This window comes from Ictalurus punctatus, chromosome 4 (assembly GCF_001660625.3).
Source record: "Ictalurus punctatus breed USDA103 chromosome 4, Coco_2.0, whole genome shotgun sequence".
NCBI classification, from domain to species: domain Eukaryota; kingdom Metazoa; phylum Chordata; class Actinopteri; order Siluriformes; family Ictaluridae; genus Ictalurus; species Ictalurus punctatus.
The window spans coordinates 20,789,918-20,808,299 of NC_071284.1; the positions used below are offsets into that span (position 1 = coordinate 20,789,918).

General features: G+C 39.0%; 1 protein-coding gene across 1 annotated transcript in view; it reads left to right on the top strand.

Annotated features, from left to right (window-relative positions):
* Window positions 1-17,788, top strand: part of cdon (cell adhesion associated, oncogene regulated) — a 99,848-nt gene extending 82,060 nt beyond the window's left edge. Inside the window, exons 8-19 of the mRNA XM_017466503.3 lie at window positions 188-474; window positions 1,258-1,432; window positions 6,819-6,935; window positions 7,455-7,658; window positions 8,615-8,796; window positions 9,854-9,959; window positions 10,910-11,032; window positions 13,473-13,664; window positions 14,028-14,323; window positions 14,669-14,748; window positions 15,371-15,630; window positions 17,129-17,788. Of these exons, the coding sequence (XP_017321992.2) occupies window positions 188-474; window positions 1,258-1,432; window positions 6,819-6,935; window positions 7,455-7,658; window positions 8,615-8,796; window positions 9,854-9,959; window positions 10,910-11,032; window positions 13,473-13,664; window positions 14,028-14,323; window positions 14,669-14,748; window positions 15,371-15,630; window positions 17,129-17,277 (2,171 nt within the window). The 3' untranslated portion in view covers window positions 17,278-17,788. The remainder of the gene's footprint in view (window positions 1-187; window positions 475-1,257; window positions 1,433-6,818; window positions 6,936-7,454; window positions 7,659-8,614; window positions 8,797-9,853; window positions 9,960-10,909; window positions 11,033-13,472; window positions 13,665-14,027; window positions 14,324-14,668; window positions 14,749-15,370; window positions 15,631-17,128) is intronic.
* Window positions 17,789-18,382: the final 594 nt, after the last annotated feature.

Sequence of the window (18,382 nt, forward strand, 5' to 3'; positions counted from 1 at the left end):
CAGCATATTAAGGAAGACTGCTGAAAATTGTAGTTTACTCTTTGTGTGAAAATGGGATTATCCTTAAAGGGTTACTAAAAAGACTACTGTTCTCAGAAAGCATTAGATATTAAATACATATTTTTAAACATCCACTTATTTATCTAAAATTTTGTAAAAATGAACTCCAAAACATCTGTTTTGACAGAACCTCAGCCCAGCACTGCTGCTACTGTGGACACACCACCAACTGTCCATCCAGTTCAGAGTGATGAAGGAGAGGGGCTGTTCCTACCTTCGGAGGATGGTCTTAGTGATGCCAATGGTTCATTCACAGAGAGGGCCAGTGACAAGGCCAGTGACAAGCCCACTCCAGAGGCTCCAATCATTATCAGTCCACCACAAACACATAGACCCAATGCATATGATCTGGAGTGGCGGCCAGGTCGAGACTGGGGCAGGCCAATTAACGCCTACTTTGTTAAATATCGCAAGGTGATTTAAAACTTCACTTTATTTTTAAGTTCTTTTTGTAAAGCCATTCTTGGAGATGTTTATCTTTGCATATTAGGGATTTATGACGACACATTTGCTTTTCAAGAACCTGCCTGCTCTATAAAGACTGAAATGTACTTGGTTGCATTGCAATGTTTTGATCTGGCTGAGAAATTTCTGACATGCAGGGATGCACTGATTTGTGATTTGATATTAAGTATCAGTATTACCCGAAAATATACTGCTACTGATTATATGCATTTTACACTCCAGTCCACTGTTTTTTTGTTTGTTTGTATGTTTGTTTGTTTTTGTTTGTTTTTTTTAAACTGTGTGAACGTGTGATGCCAACTATTGACTTTTCTTTATGCAAAGTTGCTCATTGATGTGATATTATATCCATCTTAAAATCAACATAAGCAGGAAGTCAGCCATGGCAAATGGGCATCTTCACAGCTATACCTTTTAAACATTTTCTGTGGTTATTAAAGTAGAAAAAGTCTATATGAGATCACCATTGAACAAAAACCCTAATAATGGTATTATAATTCAAATGACCAAAAAATTCTCAAAGACCTGTTCAGGCACTACCACACTTTGTCATCATTCTGAGGGAAAATGATGATAACATTGGGTAAAATAAAATTGAGCAGGGACAAAGGCAGACAGATCAGCATATCTGTTTATTATGGCATTTAACTTTTTATTTCTTTTGTATGTGACCGCTGCTGATGCATGTTGATGTATAACCACCAGCCTCTTTGTGTTTGCATGTTGCTATAGGTAGATGAGATGGGCAATGTGGTGGGCAGTTGGCATACAGTACGAGTTCCAGGTAGTGAAAGGAGCCTCCACCTATCGGACCTGGAGCCTTCCAGCCTGTATGAGGTGCTAATGGTAGCACGCAGCAGTGCTGGTGAGGGCCAACCTGCCATGCTTACCTTTCGAACGGGAAAGGGTGAGGATTACACTCACTCATTCATTCACTCACTGTCTTACTTTCTCACAGCTCTTGGCTGGTTGGTGTTTATTGAACTATTCCAAACCCAGCAGTGACATTGAGTTATTAAAATCCCAGCAACATTTCTCCATCTAATAAACTTGTACCACCACTACCATGAGAGTTTCACTGCTGTGCTGACAAATCATATAGGTATCAGTTCAGGTTAAAGTTCCCTTAACTACCATTATTTACTACATTAATTAACAGTAATATTTTAAACCTGGCACTTAATATAAAACTTAGCATTAATAAGTAAGTCATGTTAACAAATTAAATTAACACATTTATTAATTGACATGAATTTAAAGGTTAACTAAATGTTAACTAAACACTAAACACACTGCATTATGTTTATTCAGTCCATGACTAAACAGTCCTCATAAATTAGCAAAAATTTAATTACATTTATATAGACATTGCTAATACATGTTACTTATGTTTAAGGGGTCTTTCACACTGGCAGTTTAATCCAAAACAGAGCACAGTTTGCATGAAAAACTGTGAAGCATACCATGGTACTGAACCCAAGACTACCTGTAGGAAATGGTCAGTTCCGTTTCACTGGAACTGTGCTGTGATTTTTATGAATGTCAGCACTTGTTCAGGAAGTAAAGTAGCCTGCGTGTGTGTTAGCTGATGACAACATCATTAGTTTCCACAACACACTTGTACCATGAGCGTCAGGGGAATGCTGTAGGACACGAAGAGGTCCACTACTACACATAATATCTGCTGCACATAATAGCATCATATTAATTAATTTATACTGCATATATATATATATATATATATATATATATATATATATATATATATATATATATATATATATATAACAAAAGTGAATACACCCCTCACATTTTTGTAAATATTTGATTATATCTTTTCATGTGACCACACTGAAGAAATGACACTTTGCTACAATGTAAAGTAGTGAATGTACAGCTTGTGTAACAGTATAAATTTGCTGTCCCCTCAAAATAATTCAACACACAGCCATTAATATCTAAACCGCTGGCAACACAAGTGAGTACACCCCTAAGTGAAAATGTCCAAATTGGGCCCAATTAGCCATTTTCCCTCCCCGATGTCATGTGACTTGTTAGTGTTACAAGGTCTCAAGTGTGAATATGGAGCAGGTGTGTTCAATTTGGTGTCATCGCTCTCGCACTCCCTCATACTGTTGACTGGAAGTTCAACGTGGCACCTCACTGCAAAGAATTCTCTGAGGATCTGAAGAAAAGAATTGTTGCTCTACATAAAGATGGCCTAGGCTATAAGAAGATTACCAAGACCCTGACACTGAGCTGCAGCATGGTGGCCAAGACCATACAACGGTTTAACAGGACAGGTTCCACTCAGAACAGGCCTCACCATGGTCGACCAAAGAAGATGAGTGCACGTGCTCAGCGTCATATCCAGAGGTTATCTTTGGGGAAATAGACATATGAGTGCTGCCAGCATCGCTGCAGAGGTTGAAGGGGTTGAAGGGGTGAGTGTACAGCTTGTACACAAGCTGTACACTCACTACTTTACATTGTAGCAAAGTGTCATTTCTTCAGTGTTGTCACATGAAAAGATAATCAAATATTTACAAAAATGTGAGGGGTGTATGTATGTATGTATGTGTGTATATGTGTGTATATGTGTGTATATATATATATATATATATATATATATATATATATATATATATATATATATATATATATATATATATATATATTTATTTATTTATTTATATATATTTATATATATATATTTATATATATATATGGTGAGTCAGGTTTTGTTCTCAATGCACATTTGTGATGCTATAAGATACCGGGTGCGGATTGCGGAACCGATCACGAACTTTGTCATGCAAGATGAAAATTAAATTACAGAAAAAAACCCAAGGAAAAGACTTAGCCGAAACTTGACATTGCCAACATACCAGAAGCATTTTGGAAGAATCTTCACAATCAATCTGATGTATTAAACACAGAAGATAAAGAGCCAGAAGAGTTATGGACCGAAATAAAGACCACGATTGTAGCAGAAATGAAAACAACACTGCATGTGAAGAAAAAGACAACTCAACCATGGATATCGGAAAGAACGCTGAAAATTATAGAAGAAAGAAGACAAGCCAAAGCTAGAGGCAACAAACAGGCGGCAGACGATATCAGCAAAACACTGAAAAGAGTTATTAGAAAAGATAAGGAAGCATTTTACCAAACTACGTGCAAAGAAATTGAAGATGAACATACAAAAGGAAGATCAAGAGCAGCCTACAAGAAGATCAAGCAGATCGGAAGGAATTTTCAACCAACGCTGGGCATGCTGAAAGACAAAAACGGAAATATACTAAACGAGCCAGAACAAATCAAAAGCCGATGGAAACAATATACAGAAGATCTCTACAAGAATGATGCAGCAACTGAAGAAGAAGCACCCCCTGTATGCGAGCAAGAACTAGACATACTGAAGGAAGACGTTATTGCTGCCATCAAGCTTTTGTCAAACAACAAAGCTCCAGGTTGCGATGCCATACCTATCGAACTTATCAAACCATCAGAAACAGTCATCGATGTAATCACGAAACTCTGCCAAAAAGTGTGGGAAACTAGAAAATGGCCGACAGAATGGACCAGATCAATCTTCGTTCCTATTCTCAAAAAAGGCGATGCAACAGACTGCGGTAACTACCGAACCATCACTCTAATATCACATGCCAGCAAGATTCTGTTGAAGATCATACAAAGATGACTACAGCCTTACGTTAACAGAGAACTTCCAGAAGAACAAGCGGGGTTCAGAAAAGGCCGAGGCACATGTGACACCATCGCAGACGGTCGATGGATGATGGAAAAGGCCAAAGAATACCAGAAGAGTCTGTACATGTGTTTTATTGACTACAACAAGGCGTTTGACTGCATCGATCATGAGAAGCTATGGAAAACACTCAAGAGCATTGGCGTACCAGACCATCTGACTAGCCTCATCAGAAATCTATATGGTCAACAAGAAGCAACCGTCCGAACGGTACATGGAAACACAGAATGGTTCAGAGTGGAATGAGGTGTCATACAAGGCTGCATCCTGTCACCGTTCTTGTTCACCTTGTACACAGAAACAATCTTCAGAAAAGCCAGACTGGACGAGGTCGAAGAAGGGATCAAAATTGGAGGCCGAAACATGAACAATTTATAGTATGTGGACGACACTACCTTGATAGCGGGCACTGAAGAAGGAATGAAGAACCTACTGCGGACAGTTAAAAGAGAGAGCCAGGAAATGGGACTGTTGCTGAACCTCAAGAAGACCAAGGTGATGACCAATGAAAATTATGATCGACGAACCCTTGACCTGGATGGAGACGAAATTGAGGTTATTAACGACTTCAGCCTACTTGGATCAGTGATCAACACGAAGGCAACGACTCTCGAAGAAGTGAAACGAAGAATAGCCATGGGAAAATCAACGATGAAATCATTGGACGGAATTTTCAAATCGAAGGACATTTCTTTGCACACAAAGGCACGACTCGTTCAGTCTCATCTTCTCCATTGTAACATATGGCAGCGAGAGCTGGACAGTCAAGAAACAAGAACAGAAAAGAATCGACACCTTTGAAATGTGGTGCTGGAGACAAATCCTGTCGATACCATGGACAGCCAGACGGACAAATAAATCTATATTGGTGCAAATCAAACCAGACATGTCTCTCAAAGCAAGGATCACCAAACTACCACTTGCCTACTTTGGGCACATTGTACGAACAGATCACTCACTGGAGAAGGACGTTATGATGGGACGCATCGAAGGAACAATAAGAAGAGGAAGACCAGCAACCCGATGGCACGACACCATCAAGACAACAACGGAGAAGACCTTGGCCCAACTTATCCAACTGGCACATGATCGATCTTCCTACAGATCGTTCATCCATCAGGTCGCCATGGCTCGGAATCGAGCCTAGGGCCTTTAACTAACTAAGATGAATGCAAATGCACCAAGATTCTATGGAATCAAGTGAGTCTGAAACCAGACCAAGCTACGGGGGACACCAGGAACAATCACACTCATGTGAAAACAACCTAAGTTTGTTACTTATGGTGTAATATAGTGGTGTAATGCAGTGCCGTTATCTGTATTCGTATACGAATACAGATGCAAAACAGATACAAACCTGTTTAGTCCTCAAAATATTTGTATCTGTTTTCGTATTTGGATTTTAATTGGGTATGGTCCATTTTATTTATCAATTAATTTATTTTATTTATTTATTCATTTTTATTTATAATATTATTTTTCCATGATAATCCTACCATTATGCCTTAGAAATGCTGGAAAACACTGAAAAATATGTCTGCTGTAAAAAAAAAAAAAAAAAAAAAAAAAAAAAAATTTCATTGACAATTTTGCAGAACTTCATTCCACTCCTGAATCACATGCATTGTGGACCTTTCTGGAAACCTTTCTATCTTCTTTCTAATGTGGCAGAGTAAGCAAACTAACTATGTTCCAAAGCAACATGTCTTGATTTTCCCAAATCAAGAAACTGTTGGTTACACTACAGTTGGCAGTATTAATCATCTAATATTTTTTCAGTTTATTTTAGTTATTGGGTTGGTTACATTCCAGAAAGACCAGAAAAGTTCACTGGACACAATAACAGAATCAATTACAGAGCTGCTGCGAGTCAAAATGGGATCCTTCAATTGGCATTTCGTTATACTCATTTATAAACATTTTCTTTTCAAAAACGATGGAGAATGATTGTTTAACAATAAAGAAAAGTGCATCAATAAATGTACAAGGATTACAATATTTTTAAATTGGTTAAATTAATTTTTTGTAGAGCCAGCAGAGATATGCTACCCTGTGCACAGAATGTGGTCTGCGTGAGCAATTACAACTTTTTTAAAGTTTTAAAAACTTTATAAACTTTTGCACTGTTACAGTATTACTCCATGACTATATACAAATAAACCAATCCAAAGTGGGATATTATCATATAATAGCATACATTATCATACACATACATGTACAACACAATTGAACAGCCCTGTTTCAACAACTAGACAAACAGTGCAGCATTTATTAGGGTCGGTTCACTTCCATTTGAGAACATGCAACTGTGTGCAGGAACGCATGGCTAGTCAGTAAGGCTAAATGAGGCATATAGACCTCGAAACTGCATTGGCACAGTGCAGCCACTGTCTACAGAGGGAATAACACTGTTATAAATCACTGCAGAGCTCTTCCCAGCACTTCTCTCTGCTTTTTCCCCCTTGCCCTCTCTCTTATTCCTTCTCTTTTTCTTTTCTCACATTTTCCCCTCTGTGATTTTTAGAGAAGAGCTCCTCCTCCAATAAGAATCCCTCCAAGGCCCCATTTGTGTCTTTGCCTGAGAAAGCCCCCGAAGACAAAAACATCAATACACACTATGGAGTGGTCATCCATGACAGAGGTAACCTGTTAAGATGAATAAATCACAAATGATTAGTTTGACATGAAATGAAACAATTCAAATAATGTGCAACCGATTGTAACTGAGAGTGCATGTTGTGCATAATGTTTAATCATGTATAGGTGTATGGACTTTTGTGTGTCTGTGTGAGTGAGAGTGAGTTTCTTTGATTGAACATTAATTTAGGCCTTACACCTATATAGCAAGTATTTTTTTAACTAACCCTCTCTCCTCTTTGGCTTTCTCTCTCTTTCTCGATTTGCCTTTATCTATCTATGGCCCAGAGCCTGTTCAGTAAGTACATGCTCCACTCTGACATGTGGTTTGTCTATGTTGTGTGTTTGTTTATTTTTTCTTTAGCCGCTCTTTTTCTCCCTGTGTGTATTTGATTCCTTTCAGAAGATGGATGGTCAGCTGTTACCACTTCACAGGAAACATGGCCATTTTAGATGTTCAGTCTAGAAACTATAATAACCATGTTTACAGTTTCATATTTACTTAGTTTGTTTTGTCTTGCAGTTCCTGAGGCCCCAGATCGACCAACCATCTCTATGGCATCAGAGAATTCGGTTTATGTCACATGGATCCCACGGGCCAATGGTGGTTCTCCAATCACAGCTTTTCGTGTAGAGTACAGGAAGGGCCGTAATGCGGACTGGATCATAGCTGATGATAACATCTCACCTCTCAAGCTGTCTGTGGAAGTGCGCAACTTAGAAGCAGGTAGAATTGCACACACTCACTTGTACTACACTAAACGCTGGTATACCTGCACCTAAAGCTAATCCTAAAATATTAACCTAGCAAACCAAAAGATATCCTTAACCTCAGTAAGAAATAACATTTTAGTTACAGCAAAATATAATTTCCCAAAATGTGCCCACAGCTTCAGACTATATTCCACAGAAAAGACCATATACTGCACATATGCTACACGTTACTAGAGCATAAAATGTTTCATATAAGGATGTATTATTATTATAGAGACTAAAAAGGATATTAACTTGACTGCAAATGTACCAACACTGAACTACAAGATTTAATTTGACAGCAGGAATTTTTCTGTCAAATTAAATCTTGTAGTTCAGTGTTGGTGCATTTGGAGCACAAACCAGAGCTGCCAGCTTGTAGATGTCGAACACACAAATCCAGGCTATTCTAAAAGTGAAGCTGTTTGTATTTCTTTAATCATATGGGTATGCAACACATACTTGGAGGTCTCAAACCATTTGTAGCCAGGGACCATCTTTAAGTGCAAAATAAATTGTACAAACCTCCTCAGCCGATTTTCTGTATGAATGTTATTTAAATGCATTGAATAATATTTTGTCTATTTATTAAAGCTAAAGAACTTTTATTCCACTTTCCATCAACAGCACACAGTTTTTGAGTTTTCGATATTTGGTTTAAACCCATTCTGTTCAAGGGACCAGTCAAACAAGCTAATAACTACCCAAACTTGATAATTAATGTAATATTTTTGATAGTGGTAGGTTGTTTTTTCCACTATTGTAACTAAATAAATAAAAATCATGCAGCTGCTGGCTATGGTTCATGGGTCCCTGCAGGTCAATGGACCTCACTTTGAGAAACACTGGCATATACCTCACATATTTCCACACATTTGATGAATAGCAATTTGATGTTGTTGTTAAGTGTTTTCAATGTTCCATCCATAGGTTCCACGTACCGTTTCCGTGTCAGTGCCATGAACCACTATGGTGAGAGTCCCCACAGTGCCACCTCCAGGCCATACCAGATAGCGACAGCGAATTCACCGGTGTCCAACCGACCTGTGGCTGGCCCTCACATCTCTTCTACTGATGCTGTCAGTGACACGCAGATCATGGTGCGATGGACTGTGAGTACTGCAGTGGCATGGACACAAGGAATATAGAGTATGCAGAGAAACGTAATATTTTCCAGACTCTTCTCAAGTACTTTGTTTTTAATATGAAATACGCAAGTTTATTTTTGTCAGTTTTATCCCCTCTATCTGTGTGTACAGGGCAAGTAGTGTGTAAGTTTTGTTGCATCATTTCTAGTACCAGCTGTATTGTTTGAGTAAAGAATTTTAACATTCTGGTGTCATTAACATCCTGGCATGGCTTGGCACATAAAGTTTACAAACAGTGCCCAGCATGCTTTCATTAGAATGGCAGTAAACTGTGCTCCACTACAGGAGAACCGTTTGGCTAATTCTATATTTTTTACCTCAACTTTTAGGGGACAGTGTTTACTTGTCAATGTATTTGCATTAAATAGTTAAACACTCGTGCAATTCCAAATCCTTTATATATCGTCAGTGAACAGAATGGACAACGGCAACAACTGCTTTTTATTGCATACATGGAATTCTATCACTGACCTTCTGATTCATTTCCCAGTTCTGAGTTAACAGCACAAATGATGGAAAAATAAATTGTAACTGTTCACACGAGTCTGTGCTGGTTTGAAACAATATGTGCAAGAATGGACACAGACAAAGTGTATGTGCTTTTTTTTTGCCAAATGCCATTGAGTTTAAATGAGAAATTTTCTTTTTACCCTCAATTTTTTTTTCATCCTCAGAAAGGCTTGGTTTAATCCCACTAGGCTTCTTCAGGGGCATGTGAGTGTGTGTACGTGTGGGTGTGCTTGCTAAACATATTAGGGGGCTGTGTCAAGGTGCAGCAATAGGGAGCAGAATAGAGCAAAGCTTATTTTTAGATTGTGGACATGGGAGGAGAATGTGTTCTTTTTTAGGACAAAAGTAATTAGTGATAGAGAGAATATGGTTTGATTCTCTGTGGGTTTCTCTGAATATTAGCTATTTTCTGTGACTATTTGTTCCTTCAGGCTCAGTGTGCTGGCAGAGTGAACTTGGTATTTAGAATTTTGGTAACTTCTGTGTCTCTCTTTCTGGTTCTCTCCCATAGTACACCACTTCCAGTAACAACAACACCCCCATCCAGGGCTTCTACATCTACTATCGACCTACAGACAGTGACAATGATGGTGATTATAAGAGAGATGTGATAGAAGGTATGAAAGACTCATGCTTCATGCTGTTCATTTTTCTACACTCAGCTATTTTCTGTTGTTTATCCAATGAACCAGCTAGTCCAACTTCATGCTGATTCATGTTCCATGTGGATTACTTTTTGAGTTCTTTCAAGTCGTATGCTGTTCCATGCTCCATGTAGATCCATGCTAAATTGGGGTAGGCTTTTATGTTTAAGGCATATTTTGTGTGTATGTGTGGGGTAATGGATATCCTGTGATATGTCTGCTGATTGACGTGCACTGGACCTGCACCATGGTTTAATGAGCCAAAAAAAATGTGTTAAATAAGTGGCTGCCTCTCTAATAGACCCAAACTGAAACCCTACACTCAAGACAGGGGTTTACACAGCTGGGGGAATGTTAACAATGATCCCTAAACTTCCCCATCTTTTTTTAAATTTCTCTCTGGCCTGAGAGCTGTCTTTCTGTTTTTTAACTGACAGGCTGACAGAAATTCATACTTAGTTAGATAAGACAGCCTCACAGCACACCAACCTCAGCAGCTATCCATGCTTACTGTGTGCTGTTGTATGTTGTGTGTGAATGTCTGCATAAGTTCCTGTTCAAAGCTTTGGCTGCATGCTTATGAAACTATGTCCCACAATCTTTGATTAAAGAGCTGACTTAGAGTGAGTGTATGTGTTCATCTGTGAGATCAGTGTGTGTGCACAGTGCAGTGGGTGTACTGAAGCCCAGCCAGAGCAAACAAATACGTTGCCTTATAAGGAGTCTATCTGGAATAAAGGATGTGTCTGAAGCATCATAGGACTTGGGGAGAAATAGGGAGATAAAGAAATGGAGGAAATGGTGAGAAAGTGAAATAGAGGGAGTGAACTTGTGGTTTATAGTGAATGACACACATATAAGAGTGTTGGCCTGGTGTAATTATATAACAGTAACTTTGCTAATTTCATTTCACCCTCCCACAGTTATGAAGCGCTGGCACATGATTGGTCAGCTCCATCCGGAGACGTCATATGACATCAAGATGCAGTGCTACAATGATGCTGGAGAAAGCGATTACAGTAATGTGATGATATGTGAAACTAAAGGTGAGAGAAAGAGGAAGTGAGAGAGAGAGAGGGTGGGAGGCTGAAGTTGTACTGTTATGGGAATGCTTGAACATATACAGGAGGCTATAAAAGCCACTGCTGTAATTACAGACCTGAACACAGCAATGGTTTATTTGAGTCAGAGACAATGGGACACATTGTGCTTCATCGCCTTTATATCATGTTCTAATGACTGTTATTAATACAGGCCTGGGGTAATCAAAACAAGATTCAATGCACACAGTGACCTGTTATTAGCACAAAGCTTTGAACCTGTAAGAAGCTCACTGCAGTTTATTTAGTAAATGCTTGTTTGTTTCCTTTCATCTTACATTTTATTTCACAGCTGGGTAGGTATAAAGAAATCTATGGTATGAATATACATATTATACAACCCCAATTCCAAAAAAGTTGGGACGCTGTGTGACATGTAAATAAAAACAGAATGCAGTGATTTGCAAATCTCATTAACTCATGTTATTCACAATAGAACATAGAAAACATATCAAATGTTTAAACTGAGGAAATGTACCATTTTAAGGAAAAAAATAAGGTAATTTTGAATTTGATGGCACATCTCAAAAAAGTTGGGACGGGAGCAACAAAGGTGGAGAAACATTTTGCAATTAATGATTAAGTATAAAAAGAGTATCTTAGAGAGGCAGAGTCTATACCCAATCATGTTACTGACCTGTTGCCAATTATCCTCCAGTGGTTTCTTTTTAGTAACACACTTTTCCAGCCTTTGTTTGCCTCGTCCCAACTGTTTTGAGAGGTGTTGCGGCCATCAAATTCAAAATTAATTTATTTTTTTCTTAAAATGGTACATTTACTCAGTTTATGTTTTCTATGTTCTATTGTGAATAGCATATGGGTTTATGAGATTTGCAAATCACTGCATTGTTTTTATTTACATTTTACACAGCATCCCAAATTTTGGAATTGGGGTTGTACTACAATATCAAGGTTTTTACCATCTACACCTGCACATTCATGCAATTATGCAATCAACCAATCATGTGACAGCAGTGCAATGCATAAAATTATGCAGATACAGGTCAATGACTTCAGTCAATGTTCACATAAAACATCTGTTGGGGCAACATGATCTCTGTGACTTTGACCATGGAAAGGTTTCTGGTGCCAGACAGGCCTTTGTATGTCACAAACTACTGATTTCCTGTGATTTTCTTACACAACAGTCTCTAGAGTTTACATAGAATGGTAAGAAAAACAAAAAACATCCTGTAAGCAGCAGTTCTGCAGGTGGAAACACCTTGTTGTTGAGAGAGGTCAGCGGAGTATGGCCAGACTGAATCTAGCTCACAGGAAGCCTATTGTAACGCTGTAACCACTCTTTACAACCATGATGAGCAGAAAAGCATCTCAGAATGCACAACACACTGAACCTTAAGACAGACAGCCTATAGTAACAGAAGACTGCATAACGTTCAACTCCAACAACAGTAATCTGAGGCTACACTTTCAGTGAGCTGCACAGGCTCACTGAAACTGGGCAAGTGGAAGACTGGAAAAAGACCAGGCGAAGTTTTTGTTCTGTTAATTATTATTATCAAGCAATTTATATGAAGGGATCATCCTAGCCATTCACATCATCAGTTAGTGATTTAATTTTAGTTTGCTTAGTCTGAAGGCCACTATTTTCTCTTTTTTTCATTGAAGAAAAACTAGTTCTAACTAACAAGTTAACAGAAAAAGTAGCACAATACGTATTTCTTAGCAGTAAGATATGGTAAGCGGGATAGTCAACTTGTCATGCAATAAATGTGCCAAGCACCCAGCCAGTGCATGGCAAGTGTACAAATCTACACTTTAATTTTAAATGGGTGCTTTAGCAAGCTAGCGAAGTAAACTTACAGCTAATGTTAGCTAGCTAGCATCCAGTATTTTTTTGGAGCATTCCCTGCTTCCAACATACCTAATTCTAAAAGGCTTAATAATGAGTGGATTATTTGAAGCAAATCAATGTGTCCCAAGGACTGTACTATACACTAAAGTAGAAAGAACAGAATCCCATTCATAAATTAGTAATACAAACTATGATGCTGTTTGCTGAATCTTCATGCAGTGTATCCAGAAATTTGTATTTTCCTAAAAACTTTCAAACAATCAGAATGGCTGCCATAAAGCATTTCAGCAGCAATTCAAGTATTAAATAATTTAGTTAGGGAAATGGCTATAATGCATTTTAAAGTGGACTTGTTAAGAGGATCGTGCTTAGCTTTTAGCAGATTATCAACACAAAGAAAATGATAGTTTCCTCTGAAAAATAATTGAGACAAGCACCTGGAGATAAAATTGTGGTGTCATCATCCATACTGCTATAAGATAGAGTAATGATATACGATTTTTTCTTATTTCTTTCTCTCTCTGTTATTTCTTTCTATCTCTGTTATTTCTTTCTCTCTCTGTTATACAGCACGTCAGCCTCCAGGTGCTCCCAGTCAGCGGCCAATCACTCCGCCAGCCATGTACCCACCCAATTCAAATTCTCAAGCAGGTGGCATCTTGTACCTGATTGTGGGCTGCATTTTGGGTGTTATGGTGCTAATCCTGCTCATCTTCATAATCATGTGCCTGTGGAGAAACCGCCAGCAGCACAGCATGCACAGTGAGTCCAAATCCAGGCCTGTGGTGCGATCCACTGCCAGGTTTTCCCCTGTGCCAAGTAGCAGTGTGAAGCTCTGAATGGGGTTGAGTAACAGAGTAAATATTTTGGGCTGTGCATGTAAAAGTAGTAGACTACATACCCCATATACAGAAAAAGGTTGGAAAACAAATAATGTGTTCATAAGAACCCGAATATTTATATGTTCCATTTCTACACCTTTTTTCCTTGAGACAACACCACCAACAAAATATATTTATCTTTCTCTCTCTTGTCTTTGTTTTCTTGTTCTCTCTCTCTCTCTCTCTCTCTCTCTCTCTCTCTCTCTCTCTCTCTGTACCTTTCTGTTTTTGTCACTCTCTACAGAGTACAACCCTTCCGGTTACCTGTACCAGCCTGCTGAGATGAATGGTCACATTATGGAGTACACAACATTATCTAGTTCCAGCCAGCTCAACAGCAACATGCATGGTAGCTATGGGAACAGCGGGTCCATCATGCCCCAGGGTTGCCATCACCTCCATCTTAAACTCCACAATGGTCTGACATTACTAAATGGCTCAGGCCCTCTCTACAGTCTGGGTCATTCCCACAACCATGACAGAACTGTGCCCCACAACAATGTGGACTTTGAGCATACACACGCTCACCATATGCACAGTGTGAGTAGGTGAAGACGACCTGTCGGCAGTAACCAATGTATAAATTATGTTGTTTTATATGTATACATTATATGGGTTTGAATTATATATCAGAGGTATTTGTACCTCTGTAAGATTTTTAAAGATCCAGCTACATTATCCTTTACAGAGTTCCAGATACGACTGAATGGTGACCATTGTTTGACCATTAGTTGTTAGTTCATGATTATAAATAAGAGAGCAATTTGAATTAGTTTTTTTTTATGTTGTTTTGGGCGCTGAACTATTGCCAGTTTTTTTTTTCCATACATTGTTAAATAACATCAAAGTGAAGGTATCTAACTAATTGTACTTCTGCTGTGGCAGCGAGGAAGCATGTACACATCTGTACCCCAGACGGACTCTTCTGACTGCATGAACTGCCAGAACCTCTGTAACAACAACAGGTGAGAGAAAAACACCTAAAGGGCTCTTTTTGTCTACATGCCAATCATCTGGGTCTCCAAAATCCTTTCTGGGCCAGACATACACACACTGTGGCATACGTCCATCAGTGAAGCTTGTTTATCTATCCTAGTGTGTGTGTAGCGCTAACAGTTTATTTGGTGTGCAGCCATGCAACTCTTAGTGACAGCACTGTTTACTTCTCAACTTCCCACAAGTCAGTGGGGAACACCGGAGTGAATGGAACTGATAAGAACAGAAGTCATTCAGAGTTTGCTGTGCTTGCGTGTGGTTCTGTTTATTTACAACAATTTGTGTGTTTCTGTGTGTATATTTATAAGTTTAGGTATAGAAAGATGTATGTATTAGTGTGTATATCAGAAATACAGTAGATACAGCTTTATCACTCAGCATAGATAAACAGGCCTTGTGTTTGATAAAATGCATACAGGAGCTGAGTCAGACTGGAGGCTGATTGTATTAGGGAAATCATTTTTTAAAGGACTTGTATATAAAAATTCCTTGGATGATAACAAGTCCGTTTGCTTTGACTCTTGACTACCTGACAGTTTAACAACCTGAATGACCAAAAAACTTGATATACATCTCTGTGTTTCTGACCAGGTGTTACACAAAAGCCAATGGCAATTTCTCAGGTGACCTAAAGCACCACTTGGTATCTTGCCAGCTTGATGGTCTTGAGATGGTGCCTCTGAACCATGGCTCACTCCTATGCCATGGTAATGACAGCCCAGTGGCACAGGGGATTTGCGAGAGGGCAGATGTGATCAAGGAGCAGGTTCAAGTGAACTCAGACTCAACATCATCCCAGAATTCTGAGAGTGGAACCGGACAAGAAATGCCAGGCACCAACTACAGCAGAGGTGAGCTATAAGCACAATGTAATACTTCCCAGATTTTTACTTTTGCTTTTCAAGCATTTCTTTCTTATAAGAAGGTACACACAGCTCTGCACTGCTTCAGTCTCGCTCTCTAGCTCTTTCCTGTTGCGGGGCTTTCTGAAAGCACAGAGAGACAAAAACAAATCACTTTCATTAATTACACACAAGTGAGAATCGTCATGCTTTACCTGCTGGTTCCATCTGCCTCCTCTCCATTCACAGCCAACGCTCGACCATGCCCCTGCTACACAGAACAGTAGTGTTCTAGATCATAACTCCCATCAGCTTTTTTTAATTAAAATTTTTCAAAAAAAATTTAATAGTTACCTATTCTGCCTATTTTTTTGAGCTACATTATATAGCCAAAAGTTTGTGGACAACTGACCATCATAACTTTGTTCTTTTTGAACATCCATTCCATGTCTTATTCCCCCTTTACTGTTATAATAACCTCCACTCTTCTGCGAAGGCTTTCCAAGAGATTTGCAGTGTAGCTGTGGGGATTTTCCCATTCAGCCACAAGAGCATTAGAGCTCAGGCCCTGATGTTTGGTGAGGAGGCCTGGCACACAGTTGGCATTCCAGTTCATTCCAGAGGTGTTCAGTGGGGTTGAGGCCAGGGCTTTTACCGCAGCTTCTTTCAGTTCTTGTTTGTGTCAGGGGGTTTCTCCCATCAGTCTCCTCTTCAGGAGTTGAAATGCATACTCCGTTGGGTTAAGGTCTCATGATTGACTTGGCCAGTCTAAATCCTTCCACTTTTCCCCCCTGATAAAGTCCTTTGTTGCATTGGCAGTGTGTTTTGGATCATTGTCTTGCTTCATGATAAAGTTCCTCCTGATTAATTTGGATGCATTTTATGTGTAAATTGGCAGACATAATGTTCCTGTAAACTTCTGAATTCATTCTGGTGCTAGCATCATGTGTCCTATCATCAATAAAGATTAGTGAGCCTGTTCCAGAAGCAGCCATGCAAGCCCAGGCCATGACACTACGTCCAGCATGTTTCACAGATGATCTTGTATGTTTTGATCATGAGCAGATCCCTTCTTGCTCCAAACTTTGGCCTTTCCATCACTTTGGTAGAAGTTAATCTTCCAGAAGTTGAAGTTCCAGAACTTTTGTGGCTCAGGAAATAAAAGCTGAAACTCTAAACTCTCTTCTCATATTCTGCAGCAAAAACAAATGAATTGGCCTTATCGTTCCAATAGTTTCAGAGGGGACTGTATACATTGTGGCAACAGTTTAGAGAAGGCTCATATATGGGTGTGAAGGTGTCCATATACGTTTGGCCATATAGTGTATAGAAAGATGCACTATCAGATTGTTGGATTTGACACTCAGTGAGTGTTGAAAAGTGTAAATTGCTATAGTGAAGTTTATTTTATATTCTGTATTGCTATGCACTTTTGCGAATACTAATTGACTTCTGTTTTCTCCCATTGTCTGCTGTGCATCTTCATATGGTGTATATGATCATACAGATTCAGTACAGTGTGTGAACTCAGACGAGCCGCTGATGTGTTTGGAGAGGCTGGACCTATCTGATTTGGACTGTAAAGAGAAAATCGCCTGGAACTCTACTGCAAGTCTAAATGGAGACCTTATCCACCGTACAGCACAGGAGATTTGAATTCACAAACACACAGCAGCATTCAGCACACACACGCATTTTCGCATACACATTCCACACATGCATACCTACACAAGAACAGTAGACAATGAAGAGACATGAAAATGTATTCAGAGAAAAAGAAACAGCTAGTGCTGAAATGCTCAGACTTAACCTGAAGGACACTGTATTCACCTATTGTGCTGGATGTGAATGAGGGAGGAATGGGGGGAAAGTGTGTAGGCACAGAAGAGTGGATTTTGGAAGTGCTATCTCTCTGTTCCATCTGTACGAAGGATTTTTAAAAAAAAAGAAAAATTCTTTAGATGGCTTATTTATTTTTTGTATTAGTAAAATATTCTTTCATATGAATGTATCTCTTTTAAGATAAAAAGTTAGTCTTTTATATTATTTATGCTTTATTTTATTTTTTTGTTGCCATTTTTAGTTTTCCCTGCATTCCACACAGTTTGGAGTTCAGCCATTGTATGTAAAGTTGTGTAATAATATAAAGAAGACATGGTAGAGTGTATTCTCCTTCTCCTTGTGTGTGTGTCTGTGTGTGTGTGTGTGTGTGTGTGTGTGTGTGTGTGGTTCATAGCTGAACAAAATCTTCCCAATCACTGATTCATATTTTTCCCAACTCACATAAGTGACGTCAAGATTTTGGTGAAGGGGACCTAATCCCAGACCAGCATAGCAGGGCATCATCTGTCAGACCTTCTTTGTTTTAAGGAGTTTACCTGCCTCTTACTACTCAGCAGCAACCATGTTGATTGATCACTTCTAATCTTCCTGAATGCTTTATTTTCACATTAGCTCCTCCTCTTAGTTCTCTCTAGTCCTTTGTTCTTCCTAAACCAATGGAAAGCCTGGATGATCTTTTGAGCCCATTGTGGAAATTAACTGCTGCTTTGTGTGGTTGGAGATGTTCTCTCTTAGTTTAAGAAGTGGTCCGTATGGTTAAAAACTCCTCAGAGAATTTACAGGCAGTTATCTATACAGACAGTTGCACATGGTTCCTCTCAAAACTATCATCATGAACCAAACTATTATGAAAGGCAAGTTTGTAGAGTGTTTCCTGAGTCCAGATTTTTTTTTTATTCTATGGTCTTTTTGGGGGAAA